General features: G+C 39.0%; 2 protein-coding genes across 6 annotated transcripts in view; one reads left to right on the top strand and one right to left on the bottom strand.

Moving 5' to 3' along the window:
• Positions 1-311: 311 nt before the first annotated feature.
• Ssmem1 (serine rich single-pass membrane protein 1) lies at positions 312-7,724 on the bottom strand. The gene is made up of 3 exons (XM_069997311.1): positions 7,497-7,724; positions 3,035-3,089; positions 312-1,041 (listed from the first exon to the last, which is right to left on the bottom strand). Exons 1-3 carry the CDS (start codon positions 7,677-7,679, stop codon positions 545-547), a joined length of 735 nt encoding a protein of 244 aa, XP_069853412.1. The 5' UTR covers positions 7,680-7,724; the 3' UTR covers positions 312-544.
• Positions 7,725-11,690: 3,966 nt separating this feature from the next.
• Tmem209 (transmembrane protein 209) overlaps positions 11,691-14,471 on the top strand; it is a 37,184-nt gene continuing 34,403 nt past the window's right edge. For 3 of the 5 annotated variants that reach the window (XM_069996765.1, XM_069996762.1, XM_069996766.1), the window contains exons 1-4: positions 11,691-11,778; positions 12,664-12,800; positions 12,944-13,002; positions 13,838-13,969. In XM_069996765.1, coding sequence (XP_069852866.1) covers positions 11,776-11,778; positions 12,664-12,800; positions 12,944-13,002; positions 13,838-13,969 — 331 coding nt within the window. In that variant the 5' untranslated portion in view covers positions 11,691-11,775. Of the gene's footprint in view, positions 11,779-11,861; positions 12,106-12,141; positions 12,398-12,663; positions 12,801-12,943; positions 13,003-13,837; positions 13,970-14,471 lie in introns of those variants that run through there. The other 2 variants (XM_069996763.1, XM_069996764.1) reach the window with 2 other exon arrangements.

The following is a 14,471-nucleotide window of genomic DNA, read 5'->3' as shown; positions in this document are numbered from 1 at the left end:
ATACAGTTGTATTCTTCTTTCTCAATAATGCTTCATTCCCTCCTTGTTCTACGCTAGGAATCAGGCTTTCTTCTAGGCTTTTGATCTCTTCCTCAACAGCCCCTAGTGGGCAACAGTACCTAAAACTATAAGCCTGAGAGAATGTGCCAGTTCTCTTCTAACCAACTTCACCTAGTTTATTCAGTAAGTGAGATAATCCAAATGTGAATACATTGAAATTGTTTCTCAACATAAATACATTTTCAAAGAGCTTCCTTATTTGTATTAGACATAAAATATGTACACTCAGGGCTCTTTTGAGTGAAAAAACAACCATAATGGATACAGATCTTCAGTGTTCCAAATGATGCCATAAATAAATTTTCTGGCTTTTTGGTAAATAAAGAAATGTGTCAAATTTTATCTCCTGAGTTCCAAGTATGTTTTTGTTTGTTGCTGTTAGAAAGGCTTTATTGTAAAAGTCGCCTCACCTAGGACTCTGATGATTTTTCATGTTTTATTAATCTCTTTCATTGGGCTTCAAGTAAAGAAAGAATGACAATATTCAAAATTTACTGAATTTTGTATTAATGTCAGGCATAGAATTTTCCTCTTGAGCATCTCCCTTCATGGGGGCTGATACTGAGTTGTTTTGTAGGAAATGACGTGTCAACCATTCATTGGTTCTCATGGCTTTGCAGTGAAGGCAGGGCTTTTCCCTTATTTGGTAACTTCCCAGATTCCTTGGCCTCTGAGCTGTTTTTCTTCTTTTAATACTGGCTGGTGAAGGGTGGTGTTCACTTTCACTCTCCTTCCACGAGGAGGCCCCTGAATAAGATTCTTCACTGTCACATTCAGTAGTATCACTGTCATGTTGGATCTGATTCACTTGGTGGAACTGAGCATGGCGCTTGGCTCTTCTTTGTTCAAGATAGGCACTTACCAAGGCCACTTCTGAGTCAGTTACAGGGGAAAGTTGGCTCTGCTTTGATTTCTTCATCATTTGTGAAGAATCCCAGAATTCATCTTTATTTTGCCTCTTATAGGAAGATTCTTTGCTTGCTAACCAACAAAACAAATCAATAAGTTAGGCATATTATTGGTTATTTTAACTTCACATTATACAGGGAGACCTATAGCATATGTGAGATCACTGTGGAGTGGCCAGTTGTCAAGTCACTGTGTTTCTCCAGTGGTTTACAAATACTGGCAACTGATTGCATTTTACCATCTCCTAAGACCAAGGAGGTCACATAGATGCTTGAAGTTTTATAGACTCTAGAATATAAGTATAAAGGAAAAGGTCTGCAGGGCTAGGAAGGTGGCTCAGCGGTAGAGTGCTTGCCTTGCATGCATAAGGCCCTGGATTGGATTCTTCAGCACCACATAAACAGAAAAGGCTGGAAATGGCACTGGTGCTCAAGTGGTAGAGCACTCACCTTGAGCTGAAGAGCTCAAGGACAGTGCCCAGGCCTAGAGTTCAAGCCCCACCACTGATTAACAAAAAAAAAAAAAAAAAAAGGGAAAACTCTCCAAACTTTTCCAAAGATACTTAAGTCTTTTGTTCTGATGTTTCAGAAATTCAAGGGTATATCTGAATATAATTTGAGTAGCAAGAACCATAATGAATCCTTTAATGGTGTGTTGGCTTATACCAATTAACAAAAGCTACTACATTTTCAAGAATTGTAAGATGGATAGACATTTTTGTCATTACTAAAAATTACCCAAACTTACAATTAAGTCAATCTACTTTAAAAGGTAATAATTACCCATTACTTTCTCATTATCATTTACAGTTTATTAAACTGTATGATCTTGAAGCTGTATATGTCTGTTGTATATGGATTTTGGAAATACTCTGCAAGGAAGTACTATTGCTCATCTCTCCCAACTCCATGCTCAGTGACAGCATGTGGGTAGTTTGAAACTAGTTTGGGTAAGAGTATCCATAGCATGAAAATGAGCAAACTCTAGAAAGCAAGGCTTGACATATGGTTTTGATGACTGTCTAAACTTAACAAAGTAATAGAGAACATCTTAATAATGCAGACAGTGTCATGCCTACAACCACTACATCGTAAATAGTGCCCTGAAATGAAGAAGTATTCTCTTTTCCAATATTCTATAACTATTGTCCAAAAAAGCAAAAAAGGCAGTCACATCACTGACAACCAAGTTAAGTTCCAAAATATATCATTTTTTTTTTCATCTTGTTAACTCTGAGTGAAATACTATTCATTCTGCCAGGTGCTGGTGGCTCATGCCTGTAATCCTAGCTACTCAGGAGGCTGAGATTTGAGGATCAAGGTTCAAAGCCAGCCGGGGCAGTAAAGTTCATGAGACTCTTATCTCCAATAAACCGCTAGAAAACCGGAAGTGGTGCTGTGGCTCAAGTGGCAGAGCGCTCGCCTTGAGCTGAAGAGCACAAGGACAGCGCCCAAGCCCACAGTTCAAGCCCCATGACCGACAATAATAATAATAATAATAATATTCATTCTGAAACTATACTTTTTCATCATTTGTACCATGGGATAGCTCGTTGATATGCAAGGACCTAGCAAAAACCAAGGAGAGCATTTCATGTGAATTAGATGTCTATACAAAATTTACTGCAGAATTTGATATATTTTCTTATTTATAAGTTGTATAGTATGCATCCTATATATCAGAAAAATTAGTGAATATATATATGCATACAAATATGCTCATTTTGGAAAGCCATTCAACAATATACCACTCCTTCTAGTTATTGAAAAAGAAATCAGCTGCAGTTCATTTTCCTATCATAGCACTAGCAATGAAAATACAGGAAGGTACACAAGGTCTGTGAAAGCAAAGTGCTGAGGAATGACAAGAGCCTGAACTCTACCTACCAGTAGTTCACAGCTTCTGATGGTTCTGATAAAGCAGCTAAGTTGCCCTTCTGCACTAGGAAGAAAAGCAAGGAGTTCACCCAGTGAAGGCTGGAGAGGCCTTACAATGCCCTTTGCTTTCCACACTTAGCACATAATTCTCTCATCATATCCACAATAAAGTATGCACTGGCTCTCACCTTTACTCAGTGAAGCACTTGTTCCACTATCTTCATCCTTTTTATTCTCAGACATCTGTTTCAGAAATATCAATAATTAAAGATGATTTCAGTTAGTTGTTTTTCCCTAGTATTTACTTAAGAAGCACTATGGCTTGAGGCCCTTCAATAATAATTAATGTTAAACATTCAGCACAGTTAAATAAGTACTTATTATGATCTTGTTGCTATAATCCTACTTTTGCTGCCAGGTCAGAAGGCTTTGATAGCAGATCTACCAAAATGCTTTAAAACAAGTAAAATGGAACAGAGAGATTGGAACTAATATCAAAGAGCTATATAGGTTGTAAGGTTGTCCTTTACCTACTTATTTTACAGAGAAATTTTGTTTAAGAACAAATTTGATAATACTTAATTTTTTAAGCCAGGAGTGATAGTTTATGCCTATAAACCCAGCACCCAGAAGTCTGAAGCAGGAGGCCTGAGAGTTCAAAGCCAGTCTGTAATAGTTGGTGGTACTATGGGTTGAACTCTGGGCCTTTGTACTTGCCAGGAATGTGCTCTAGCACTTGAGCCATGCCTCCAACTGCTATTTTCCTTGGTGTTTTTTGAGATAAGGTCCTGCTTTATGCCTATGCCAGCCTGGGCTATAATTCTCCTACTTGTGCTTGCCAGGGTCTGGGGATGACAGGCATGTATATAACTACACCCAGCCTGTGTCTTCTGTAGCTGGGATAACAGGCCTCCACCACCACACCCAGCCACTGGTCAAGCTGGAGTTTCTCAAGCGTTTATGCTTAGGCTGGCCTCAAATGGTGATCCCCAGATCACTGCCTTCCAAGGAGCTAAGATTATAGGCTTGAGCCAGTATGCCAAGGAAGTTCTTTAAATGTCTAATATGAGACACAATATAACAAGATTCTTTACTTGAATTTGTGGACTTAATATTTCCTTAATCTTTCACAGAGTTTTCTCTAAAACACAATCATAATATATTATGTGTGCATATGGCAGTCAGAAGAAATGGATTTCTTCAAATAGTACCAATTCTAAATATTCTTCCCCATTACTCCACAAATATATTTGCCCATTTTTCACATTAGTGTCTCACTTTCTGAGGCCAAAAATGATTTTGCCAGATGATGCAAGTATAAAGCAACTATTTCAGAATGAACCAAATATTAAGAACTATTCATTACACCTTGGGGTTTTCTTGGTTTGTTCTTGAGACCAAAGTCTCTCTATGTTGCCTAGGCTCACTCTCAGCCCTCCTGAGTGCTGGGATTATAGTATTGTGCCATCAGACCTGTTCACATATTGATACAGAATTCTTTCCTAGAGAATCTGTCACCAGGAAATAACCCCCCAAAGAAAAAAACTGTTCACAGATATATTCACCACACACTATTGAGATAATATAAACTTCAAAATTCAAAAGTAGACAATGGTTAATTAAATTATGAGAGAATCATATAAAATATATTGTAAAATCATGATTAAAGTATGGCATAGCACAAGGAAATATATTACAATTTTGGCAAAAAGGATACAAATCCATGTGTAATGGTCAATTACAAGTTAGATGACATGAAAAGAAAAAAAGGCTTATAGGAATATTTATATAAATGGTAGTAATAGTAGGCTTCAAGTGGTGAAATGGATATTTTTCCTTCTATTTTTTCAAATTGTCTCATCTAGGGAAAAAATTGAAGTCAAACTACATTTGGGTTGAAAAGTGCCACACTTAGATGTTTGTAACTGCAATTAAGGGATGTTTATAACTGCAATTAAGATCTCCTTCCCTTTAAAAAAAATTATCTCTAACAAGGCAATTTGTTGGCTTTCTGGGTTACAATAATTCTGTGAAAATCTTGAAAAAAAAATCCTTTTTAAGATAGCTTTAAAATAATACTTGAGTACTCCATAAATATTTTAAACTTAATATATAGAGACAATTATTAAAAATATTATGAGACTTAAATATTATAAACCTAAAAATTAATAGTAGTAGTTGGCTATATTGACATAAGCTAGAGTGATCTGTATTTCCCTTGTTTGGTTTGGTTTGGTTTTTTTCTCAGTCATGGGGCTTGAACTCTGGGCCTGGGTGCTGTCCCTCAGCTCTCCAGATCAAGATTAGTGCTCTACCACTTGAGCTACAGCACCACTTCTGGTTTTCTGGTGGTTTATTGGAGATAAGAGTCTCATGGACTTTCCTGCCAGGGCTGGCTTTGAACCACAATCCTCAGATCTCAGCCTCCTGAGTAGCTAGGATTCAGGAGTGAGCTACCAGCACCGGGCTTTCACTTTTTTGTCTGCTTTGCTATAGCTCCTCATTTTATATGTGTACAGTGGAAGGGAAGGGTGTTTAAAAACACATTATATTTATGTCATTTCCATAGAAAGTGTTCACATTTCATGGAAAATCAAAATATAGCCACAAAATCAAAAGAAAGATTCTGCATCAAGCTAATTGGAATCATATGAACTGTGGTTATGAAAAGCATTTTATTAACTGTCTTTGTCTGTGACTTAGTGAGTGAAAACAGCAGGGTGCCTGCCCTGAGGGGAGGGGAGAAATGTGGGTGATGTTCTGTCTTTCTGCCACTCATCAACTTTGTGATCTTACCAACCCATTTAACAAGGTCTCCTAAGCTCAGTTTCCACATATACAAAATAATTTGAAACTAACACTGGCCAGAAAAATACCAGCACTAGCAATCTGAATAAACACTGAACAAATATATAAACTAAACAATATTTGGCCTCTGAAGGCATCTGAACGAGTAGCAAATCCAGAGGAAATCCAGCAAGAGTCATGTTGGGGGATAATTACCACCACATTGCCATCACGCTCTTGCCATTACTTCAAGGTTTGTAAATGAAGGCCCATAGTTTAGCAAAGAAAATGAGGAAGTTCAAAGTGAAGGAAAAAATTCCATTCTCTCTAACTAGCTCTCATATGGTTCTCAGATTTCAAATCTGGGACCCTTCAGAAGAAGCAGTCCAGCCAATTGGAGCTGCCACAAGGGTACAAAGGGAAAGATGAAACCTCTAAGATAATTAAGGTTTTAATCAGCACTGAGTAGATTTAATTCAACAGTTTAAACTATGCTTTGAAGTAAACAAATAATATGACAGGAAATCTGGGTCTTTTCTGGTTCTATCACTCTGTCACTAACCACTTATATGACATTGGACAAGTCACTTAATTTCCTTGAGCGCTGGCAATTAAAAAAATATATAGCAGGGTGGGTATCTTACTTGTCTACCAACAGGAGGCTGAACCACATCACATGTTTTCATGAGGTCCTTGATTTTCCAGGCTCTATGAATCCAAAGAGCCAATACAAGGGAGTTTAGACCTCTTAAGTGATCTTGATGAAATTGCCAATGATCAATTTCAATTTTTTGTTAATTTTCTAAAGTAGCTTTTCTTGCCAGACCAAATTTAATATACTTAGCTAGCTAATCTATCACTACTTTAATTCCCCTTTTGGCAATGTATTTTACTTTAAGAAGCAGTTAGAGTTTAGAGGAAACTTCTTGGCCAGGAGGTGGTAAGGGGGAAGAATCTTTGATTATTATAATGGAATCCAGCTGGCTCTTTAACCAGAGCTGATAGAGCATTTCATCTAGCTGACCATTGCCCAGGCAGGACCGTGGCTGTAGTTTAAATCTTGGTGGCTTGATGAATCATTAGCCTTGTACTAATAGCCAGTAAAAATTCAACATCGCAACTTAGAAGAGCTTGGTTGCTCATATGTTCAAGCACCACACAAATAAGGTGAGCTAAACCATTCCGATGAAAAGGACATTTTCTTCTAATAGTTACCCAAAATGCTGACTTTAGTTCTGTTGAGTCTAATTTTGCATCTAGTCTATTCAGAAATACATTATTCTATTATCTCATTCTAAAATACCCTAAATCCTATAGCATGTATCCTATGAATGTGAGAAACTTTCATAACTTTGATTAGAAGTACATGGCTATGAGAGGAATTTGGAAGTCATTAACCAATAGGAAAACTTATTTCAGCATTACATAGCATATGGACAAATTGCAAACAATCTAAATGTCTCAAAATTACAGAACTTTTATGGCGCAACCACAAGACAGAAAGTGCAATCAAAAGTGCCACTGAATGAATATAACTATTTACAATATATTATGTTTAAAAGGCAGGATATGAAAACACATACAATATAATGTCAACTGTGTAAGAGCAAAGATAGAGAGATCTACTAGGACAAAAAGAGAAAAATAACCTAGGATGTTCTCAGAAATGTTATTTCTGTGAAATAAGATTAGACTTAAATATTCTTTATCCTTTTTGATATTTTTGGATTCTCTGGAATGAAATGGCATTATTCTCATAACTGAAAAAACTTTTATAAAGTACTTTTCATGAGAGTAAATTTATGAAAAAGTCCCCTAATATAACACTAAAGATATTATTTAAAATGAAAAAGGATATCCTACCCAGACAGAAAACCGAGAGAAGATCATCAAAACCATTATAATGACAAAATACCAAAGCAGGAAGCTCCCTATTGTCCCACAAGAGTCATCCTTCTGGCATTCATGATCCTGATTTGGAATGGAAAAACTTAAAGGTATGGGAGGAGGATCTACCTCCCAAAATAAAGAAAAAAGGTCTCCCATGGTGGCTTCTTGCTTAGAAAGTAAAACATGCTCAAATGGATGGAGGTGACCTACGACCCATGACAACTTCCCTGGCAACCTATTATGACATACATAAGTAACTATTACAGAACTAGATGTTTCTTAACTTTCTAAGATTTTATAAGGTTTATCCAAATTACTTGGACAAAAGTTTATGGTTCTTCTCCTCTGCCCATGCCCTAAAAAAAAACTCAATAGAATTCTCTCTGCCTTAATCTTTTCTACCCTGAAATTTGTATTTATTGTATTATCTTTAAATCTAATTAAATCATTTTTAATTAGCCTTTATGTATCACACCATTGTAGATTAACATACATAAGTCTAATGTGTTACATACTGAATTGTATTCCTCAAAATTCAAATGCTGAAGTCCTCATCAACTTGGCTATAATTTGGAGGTAGGGCCTTCAAAGAGGTCATGAAAGTTCAAGTCATAAAATTGAAGCTCTAATCCATGTAACTGGTGTCCTCATAACTGGTGTCCCTTATTTGCAATATCTAGTATATGTATGAGTCAAGCAGAAAAGGTCAGATAATGTGATGTTAGGAAAATGAACCCTTAGATATGTATTTAAATGTTTTTTTTTCCTTTCATGCATTTGTTTCTAACACATTTATAAGATTATCTCTTTGTTGCTTTGTATGTCCCTCCCCCACAGTATAACCCCTGCTTTCACTATATTTGATGTCAGTATAATTTGTGGAGGAGAAGGGGAAAAACAAGTCGTTTAAGGATACTGATGGACCCGTTGCAACAATGAGAAGTACAAGTTGTCATGTCGAAAACGAACTTTACAACTACGGTTTGGGGGGGGAGGATTGGGTGGGGGGATGGGGGGAGGCTGGGAAGGGATGTGAAGGGTAAACAAAAATAAAACACACACAGACACACAAAAGAACATTGTTCATCTGAAAGAAAAAAAAAGAAGAGGAAAAGAGGCTTGGTGACACACCTATAATCCTAGCTACCCAGGAGATTGAGATCTGAGGACTGTATGCAAAGCCAACCTGAGCAGAAAAGTCCAGGAGACTCATCTCCAATTAGCCATCAAAAAGCTGGAATTGGAGTTGTGGCTCAAATGGTAAAGCATCAGCTTGGAGTAAAAATGCTCAGGGACAGTGCCCATGCCCTGAGCTCAAGTTCAAGCCCAGTACTGGCACACATACAAAAATAAAATAAAATAAAATATTTAAAAGAGAAGGGAGGAAGAAAAAGGAGGAGGAGGAGGAGGAGGAGGAGGAGGAACAAGAGGCTGGGAAGGTGGCAGTGGTAGAGTGCTTGCCTTGCATTCATGAGTCCCTGGGCTCGATTCCTCAGCACTACATAAGCAGAAAAAGCTAGAAGTAGTGCTGTGGCTCAAGTGGTAGAGCACTAGCCTTGAGCTGAAGAGCTGAGGGACAGTGCTCAGGCCCGAAGTTCAGGACAAAAGAAAAAAGAAGAGGAGGAGGATAGCGGGAAGCTACAGAAGACAAGATGAGGTTCTCTGCACACCAAGGGGACAAGTCTCAGGAAAATGAACTTTGACACTTTAGTGTTGAGCTTCCAGTCTTTTAAACTGTGAGAGAAAAAAAAAGATCTTTTTTAAACTGTGATTTTTTTTTTAAAGGGAGAGGATACAATAAATTAGTTTACAATATTTTATGGTAGTCCTAATGCATAAAATTTAGATGGTAGTGTACTTTTTAAAATCTTGGATGCACAACAGCTTTTAGATCAAGAGTAAGAAATAGCCAGGTGCCAGTGGCTCACAACTGTAATCCTAGCTACTCAGGAGGCTGAGAGCTGAGGATCATGGTTCAAAGCCAACCAGGGCAGGTAAGTCTGTGAGACTCTTATCTCCAATAAATCACCAGAAAACCAGTGGCGTTGTGACTCAAGTGGTAGAGTGCTAGCCTTGAGCTGAAGAGCTGAAGGACAGTGCCCAGGTCCAGAGTTCAAGCCCCACAACCAAAAAACAACAACAAAAAGTATCATCTCTATGTTTACACCTAGAGCTAAACATTATTGTTAAGGCAATCCTAAAAATGATTTTTTTAAGACTCACTTAAAATCAGCTAGGTAGTAGAGCATAGGGCAGCTTATGCCTATAATTCTAGCTATTCAAGAGGTTAAGATCTGAAGAGCATAGTTTGAAGCCAGCCTAGGAAAGTCTTTAATGGTTATCTCCAATTAACCATCAAAAAGCTGGAAGTGAACTGTAGTTCAAGTAGTAGAGTGCTAGTCTTTTTGTTTGTTTGTTTGTTTTGTTTTGTTTTTTGTTTTTGGGGTCTGGTCGTGGGGCCTAAACTCTGGGTCTGGGTGCTGTCACTCAGCTCTTCAGCTCAAGGCTAGCACTCTACCATTTGAACCACAGCGCCACTTCCAGCTTTTTTCTTTTTGCTTATGTGGTGCTGAGGAATCGAACCCAGGGCCTCAAGCATGCAAGGCAAGCGCTTTACCACTGAGCGACCTTCCCAGCCCTAGAGTGCTAGTCTTGAGCAAAAAAAGCTCAGGGACAACACCCAGGTTCTGAGTTCAAACTACACACAGACAGACATACACACAGACACACACACACACACACACAACGGCTAAATCTTTTTTTTTTTTTTAATCGGTGTGGGGCTTGAACTCTGGGCCTAGGCGCTGTCTCTCAGCTCTTCGGCTCAATGCTAACGCTCTATCACTTGAGCCACAGATGCCACTTCCGGTTTTCTGGTGGTTTACTGGGGATAAGTCTCATGGACTTTCCTGCCCGGGCTGGCTTTGAACCATGATACTTAGATCTCAGCCTCTTGAGTAGCTAGGATTACAGGAGTGAGCCACCAGCGCCCGCCTACAGCTAAGTCTTTAAAAGCATGGCATGCCTACTGATTTTCATATGCAATACCACAAATAAACTTCATTTTCTTCCATTTAACCTTGGAATCATTTTAGGAAAAATTTTAGTCATTGTATGTATATGAACTATCCACTAGCTTATTGTGACATGACTTATTCATGTTTTTGTTTTTAAGGGCACACTTATTTGTATGCAGAATGAGTGCCGTGGGTCAAGATTCAGACCTGGTGTTACTACTCCCAAGAAGGTATGAACCACCTCCAGTAGCTTTGTGCCCACCTTATTTGCCCCTCCTTGTCACTTTGGCATCCACACAGGCTGATCTCCCAGGACCACAACTCTAGTTTTTCATCTTAACTCCTGGCTCAATGGCACCCCATAGGTGTTTGTCTTTGTTAAATAAAATCAAAGTCAGACAGGCTGCTGGCAGCTCAGGCCTGTAATCGCTACTCAGAAGGCTGAGATCTGAGGATCACAGTTGGAAGCCAGCCAGGGCAGGAAAGCCTGTAAGACTCTTATCTCCAAATAACCACTCAGAAAAGGCCGGAAGTGGTGCGCTGTGGTTCAGGTGGTACAATGCTAGCTTTAAGCAAAAAAAGCAGCTCAGGGACAGTGCCCAGGCCAAGGATAGGCAAAAAAAGAAAGGAAAACAAACAAGCAGGCCCACTACTCCCTTTTTCACAGAATTGGAAAATTTCGCCAAGATTTCGCGTGGGGGGGTTTAAAACCTCAAACCCCCAAATAAGATATTGAGCTCTGTTGTTACTGTTGCACCTTACTGACATAGACATTTAACAACTTGCTCTGGACAGAACCAACGGAGGAAAATATATGTTAGCAAGGGGGAAAGAAATGCTTTGTCCTGGCTGATGGGATCTGAGCACACCACGCAAGCTGTACCCCACAAACGTGAGTGCATTAGAGACTCTAAAGGAAGGTAAAACGCTATGAATATGTGCAAAATGCAACTTTGTCACCGTCATTACTTCTCTCACTGCGGGTTCAGAACGTGGTCTGAATTTTGCGGTTCAGCTTTCACTCCACAGCAGACGGAGCGGGAGCCACAGAGCCGAGAGCGTTTCCTTGGTAACGATCGCAGCCTGGTCTCTCAGCCCTCCTCCCCTCCCCGTTCTCGCGAGAAAAGACAGCCCGGTTCTTCCGGTAACTGTACACCTAACCCGCCGCTTTAGCGCTTAGCTTTGCGCATGTGCAATAGAGAGTGGCGCGAGCCCGCGGTTTCCGGCTGGAGAACATGGTGCGTTTGGGGGGTGGGGGTGGGGGGTTGTTTCTTCCTGGACGTGGAGTCTACCTGGACTTTTGAGTTTCGCGCTTACTGAGCTGCCCGAGGTTCAGCCAGAGGAGAACGTGGCTAGGCGTCCTACCACTCGCAGTGGGAAGGAGGAAGGGAGCAGTGGGGGTGACAAAGTTCGTGCTGAGGGGAGTGCTGACCCGGGCAGGATGGCGGGAAGAGGCCTACTCAGCTCGGTGGGCCAGGACCCCCTAAATGGCGGGAACCGATCTTCCACTTGTCAGTAATCGCAGTGTCTGCTGAGTTTAGCAAACATTCCAGTGTGCCAGAACTGTGAGTGCACGCTTTCCACGCCCTGGAACCTTCGCGCCTCCTACATAAATCTTTACCACCACGGGGACCCTTGGCTTCAAACAGCCCAGGTGCAAGGTTGTTTAGGGTTTGACACTTGCAAGGGCTTCTGCTTACGGATGAAGAGTCCTAAGGAATTACAAGACACAGGATATTTCCTCCCAAAACTTGGTATTTGGAGGGTTTTTTAAAAAAAAAACCTCGGTCCTTGTAACATAAGCTGAAAACAAAACGTGAAGTACCTACACATAATAACCAACACTTAAATTACAACGTAAGACACCTTCATTTATTAGAAGTATTGTTCTCTGAAATAACCAGTTATGTCTTGAATTCTTTATAGTGCCAAAGGAAGGAAGAGTTTAGGATTCCCCTTTCATATACTGATGTTCAAATGGGGGGGGGGAGGGTTAGGGGGAGTGGTGAGACCTTTCAAAAGCAAGGGAAAATGTGTGCAGTTTTTACTTGATAAAGGACGCAATCTCTTTTTATTAGGAGTAGTTTTGGTTAATTCCTGTGGTTTTTTTTGCGTTTGAATAGATGCAAGGAGAGGGGAGCCCTAGTGCTTCCCTTATTGACAGGACCATCAAGATGAGAAAAGAAACAGAAGCTAGGAAAGTGGTTTTGGCATGGGGACTCCTAAATGTATCTGTGGCTGGAATGATATACACTGAAATGTAAGTTAATCGGCTGAAAAAAAAAGTGAAATACAGACAGCCAATGACTTGTTCTGTAGCATTTTGTGTTCACTTTGATTTTTTGGTGGGTTTTAGATCTTTTAAAAAAAAGTTTATTAAAAAAGTCTTTCTAAATTTTTCAGGACTGGAAAGTTGATTAGTTCATATTATAATTTGACATACTGGCCCCTGTGGTATATTGGTAAGTATTTTTCACTGTAATTTAGATTTACTGCCAATGAGAAAGTTGCTTGCAGGTTTAGTGCAGCACAATATTCAATCCTTCAGTCAGCATTAAGTGCTTACTGTGGTCTTTGAACTGGGAATAGGGAGAGAACAAGGTAAAACTCTAGAATATTCAAGTAGAGGAGACAGACAATATACTATCAATTATGAGTCTCTTGAAAATAAGGTTTGGAGGTGATAAGATTGTTAGTTGTTACTCTCCTGAAATGCCCTCTATATTTAGAACCAGTTCAGATTTCTACTCCATGGATGCCTTCCTCAGTTTCCTCATTTCCTTCCTCTTCTGCCTGCTATTCCAGCATTTTGGTATAAAGAGTTCTTATGGATGTTAAAATAACGTGTGTATGTACATGTTAGTCTAAAGTCTATCATATTAGTGTGGCAAGTAGAAGAGCAAAGAATGGAATCTGCAGGCCTGAGAGCCATTGCTTATTAACAGGCTGGGTACTCTTATAAAACTCACTTGGCTTCTAACCATGCCTGTTAATTTATTATTGAAATAAATATAAAAATATTTCTTACACAAGAAATATTAAGGAATAGTCACAGCTTAAAACTCACTAGTAAATGTAATCCATCTCATAGACATTCTTTAAATGATAGCTGTTCTGAAGACTAAGATGGTAATTTTCAATTTTTGTTAATTGCCTAAAGTATGAAAAGTTGCCTCCTTGTTTGCTACCTCTCACCCTCCCATCTACCCCCATCCTCCACCCCAGATGTACACACATACACCAGGTGATCTAACCTAGGACCTTTACCTTTTTTAAAAACAAGTTGTTCTCTTCCAGAGCTTGCCCTTGCATCTCTCTTCAGCCTTAATGCCTTATTTGATTTTTGGAGATACTTCAAATATACTGTAGCACCAACAAGTCTGGTTGTTAGTCCTGGACAGCAAACACTTTTAGGATTAAAAACAACTGGTAAGTACTTTATGTCTCTTGCAAAGGTGGGAATTAATCTTAAACTTAATTTTCCCTTTTTATAGACTTAAGAATTGAAAGAGACTCTTAAGGCCATCTGGTTCAAGTGTATTAAGTGGAACTATAGCAAATTGTCTTAAAACTAGTGATTATCATTGCCACTGTAAAATTTAGTGGAACTAACATTCAACAATTTCATGGAAGTATGTTATGTTGTTGAATAAAATTAAATAACTTGGTACATTGAAGTCAATTTCTTGTTTTCAATTCTGTGGAAATGGGAAAAATAACTGATTTGTTTCTTTTAGTAATAATACATCATGTAATTGAATAACCAAGTCTTTCTGTTATTTTTTTTTTCCTAAAGAAAAAAGACAAAGTTCCTTAAATTGGTTTTATAAAAATTTTATATACACTGGGGTGCCTGAGGCAGGAGGATCTCCAAGTTTTGGCTACCTGGGCTACTTAGTAAATTCTCTGTCTCAAAATACAAAGCAAACAA

Source organism: Dipodomys merriami, unplaced genomic scaffold (assembly GCF_024711535.1).
Source record: "Dipodomys merriami isolate MVZ:Mamm:240054 unplaced genomic scaffold, mDipMer1.0.p SCAF_5, whole genome shotgun sequence".
Taxonomy (NCBI): Eukaryota; Metazoa; Chordata; class Mammalia; order Rodentia; family Heteromyidae; genus Dipodomys; species Dipodomys merriami.
This window is presented reverse-complemented; position numbering and strand designations above follow the sequence as displayed.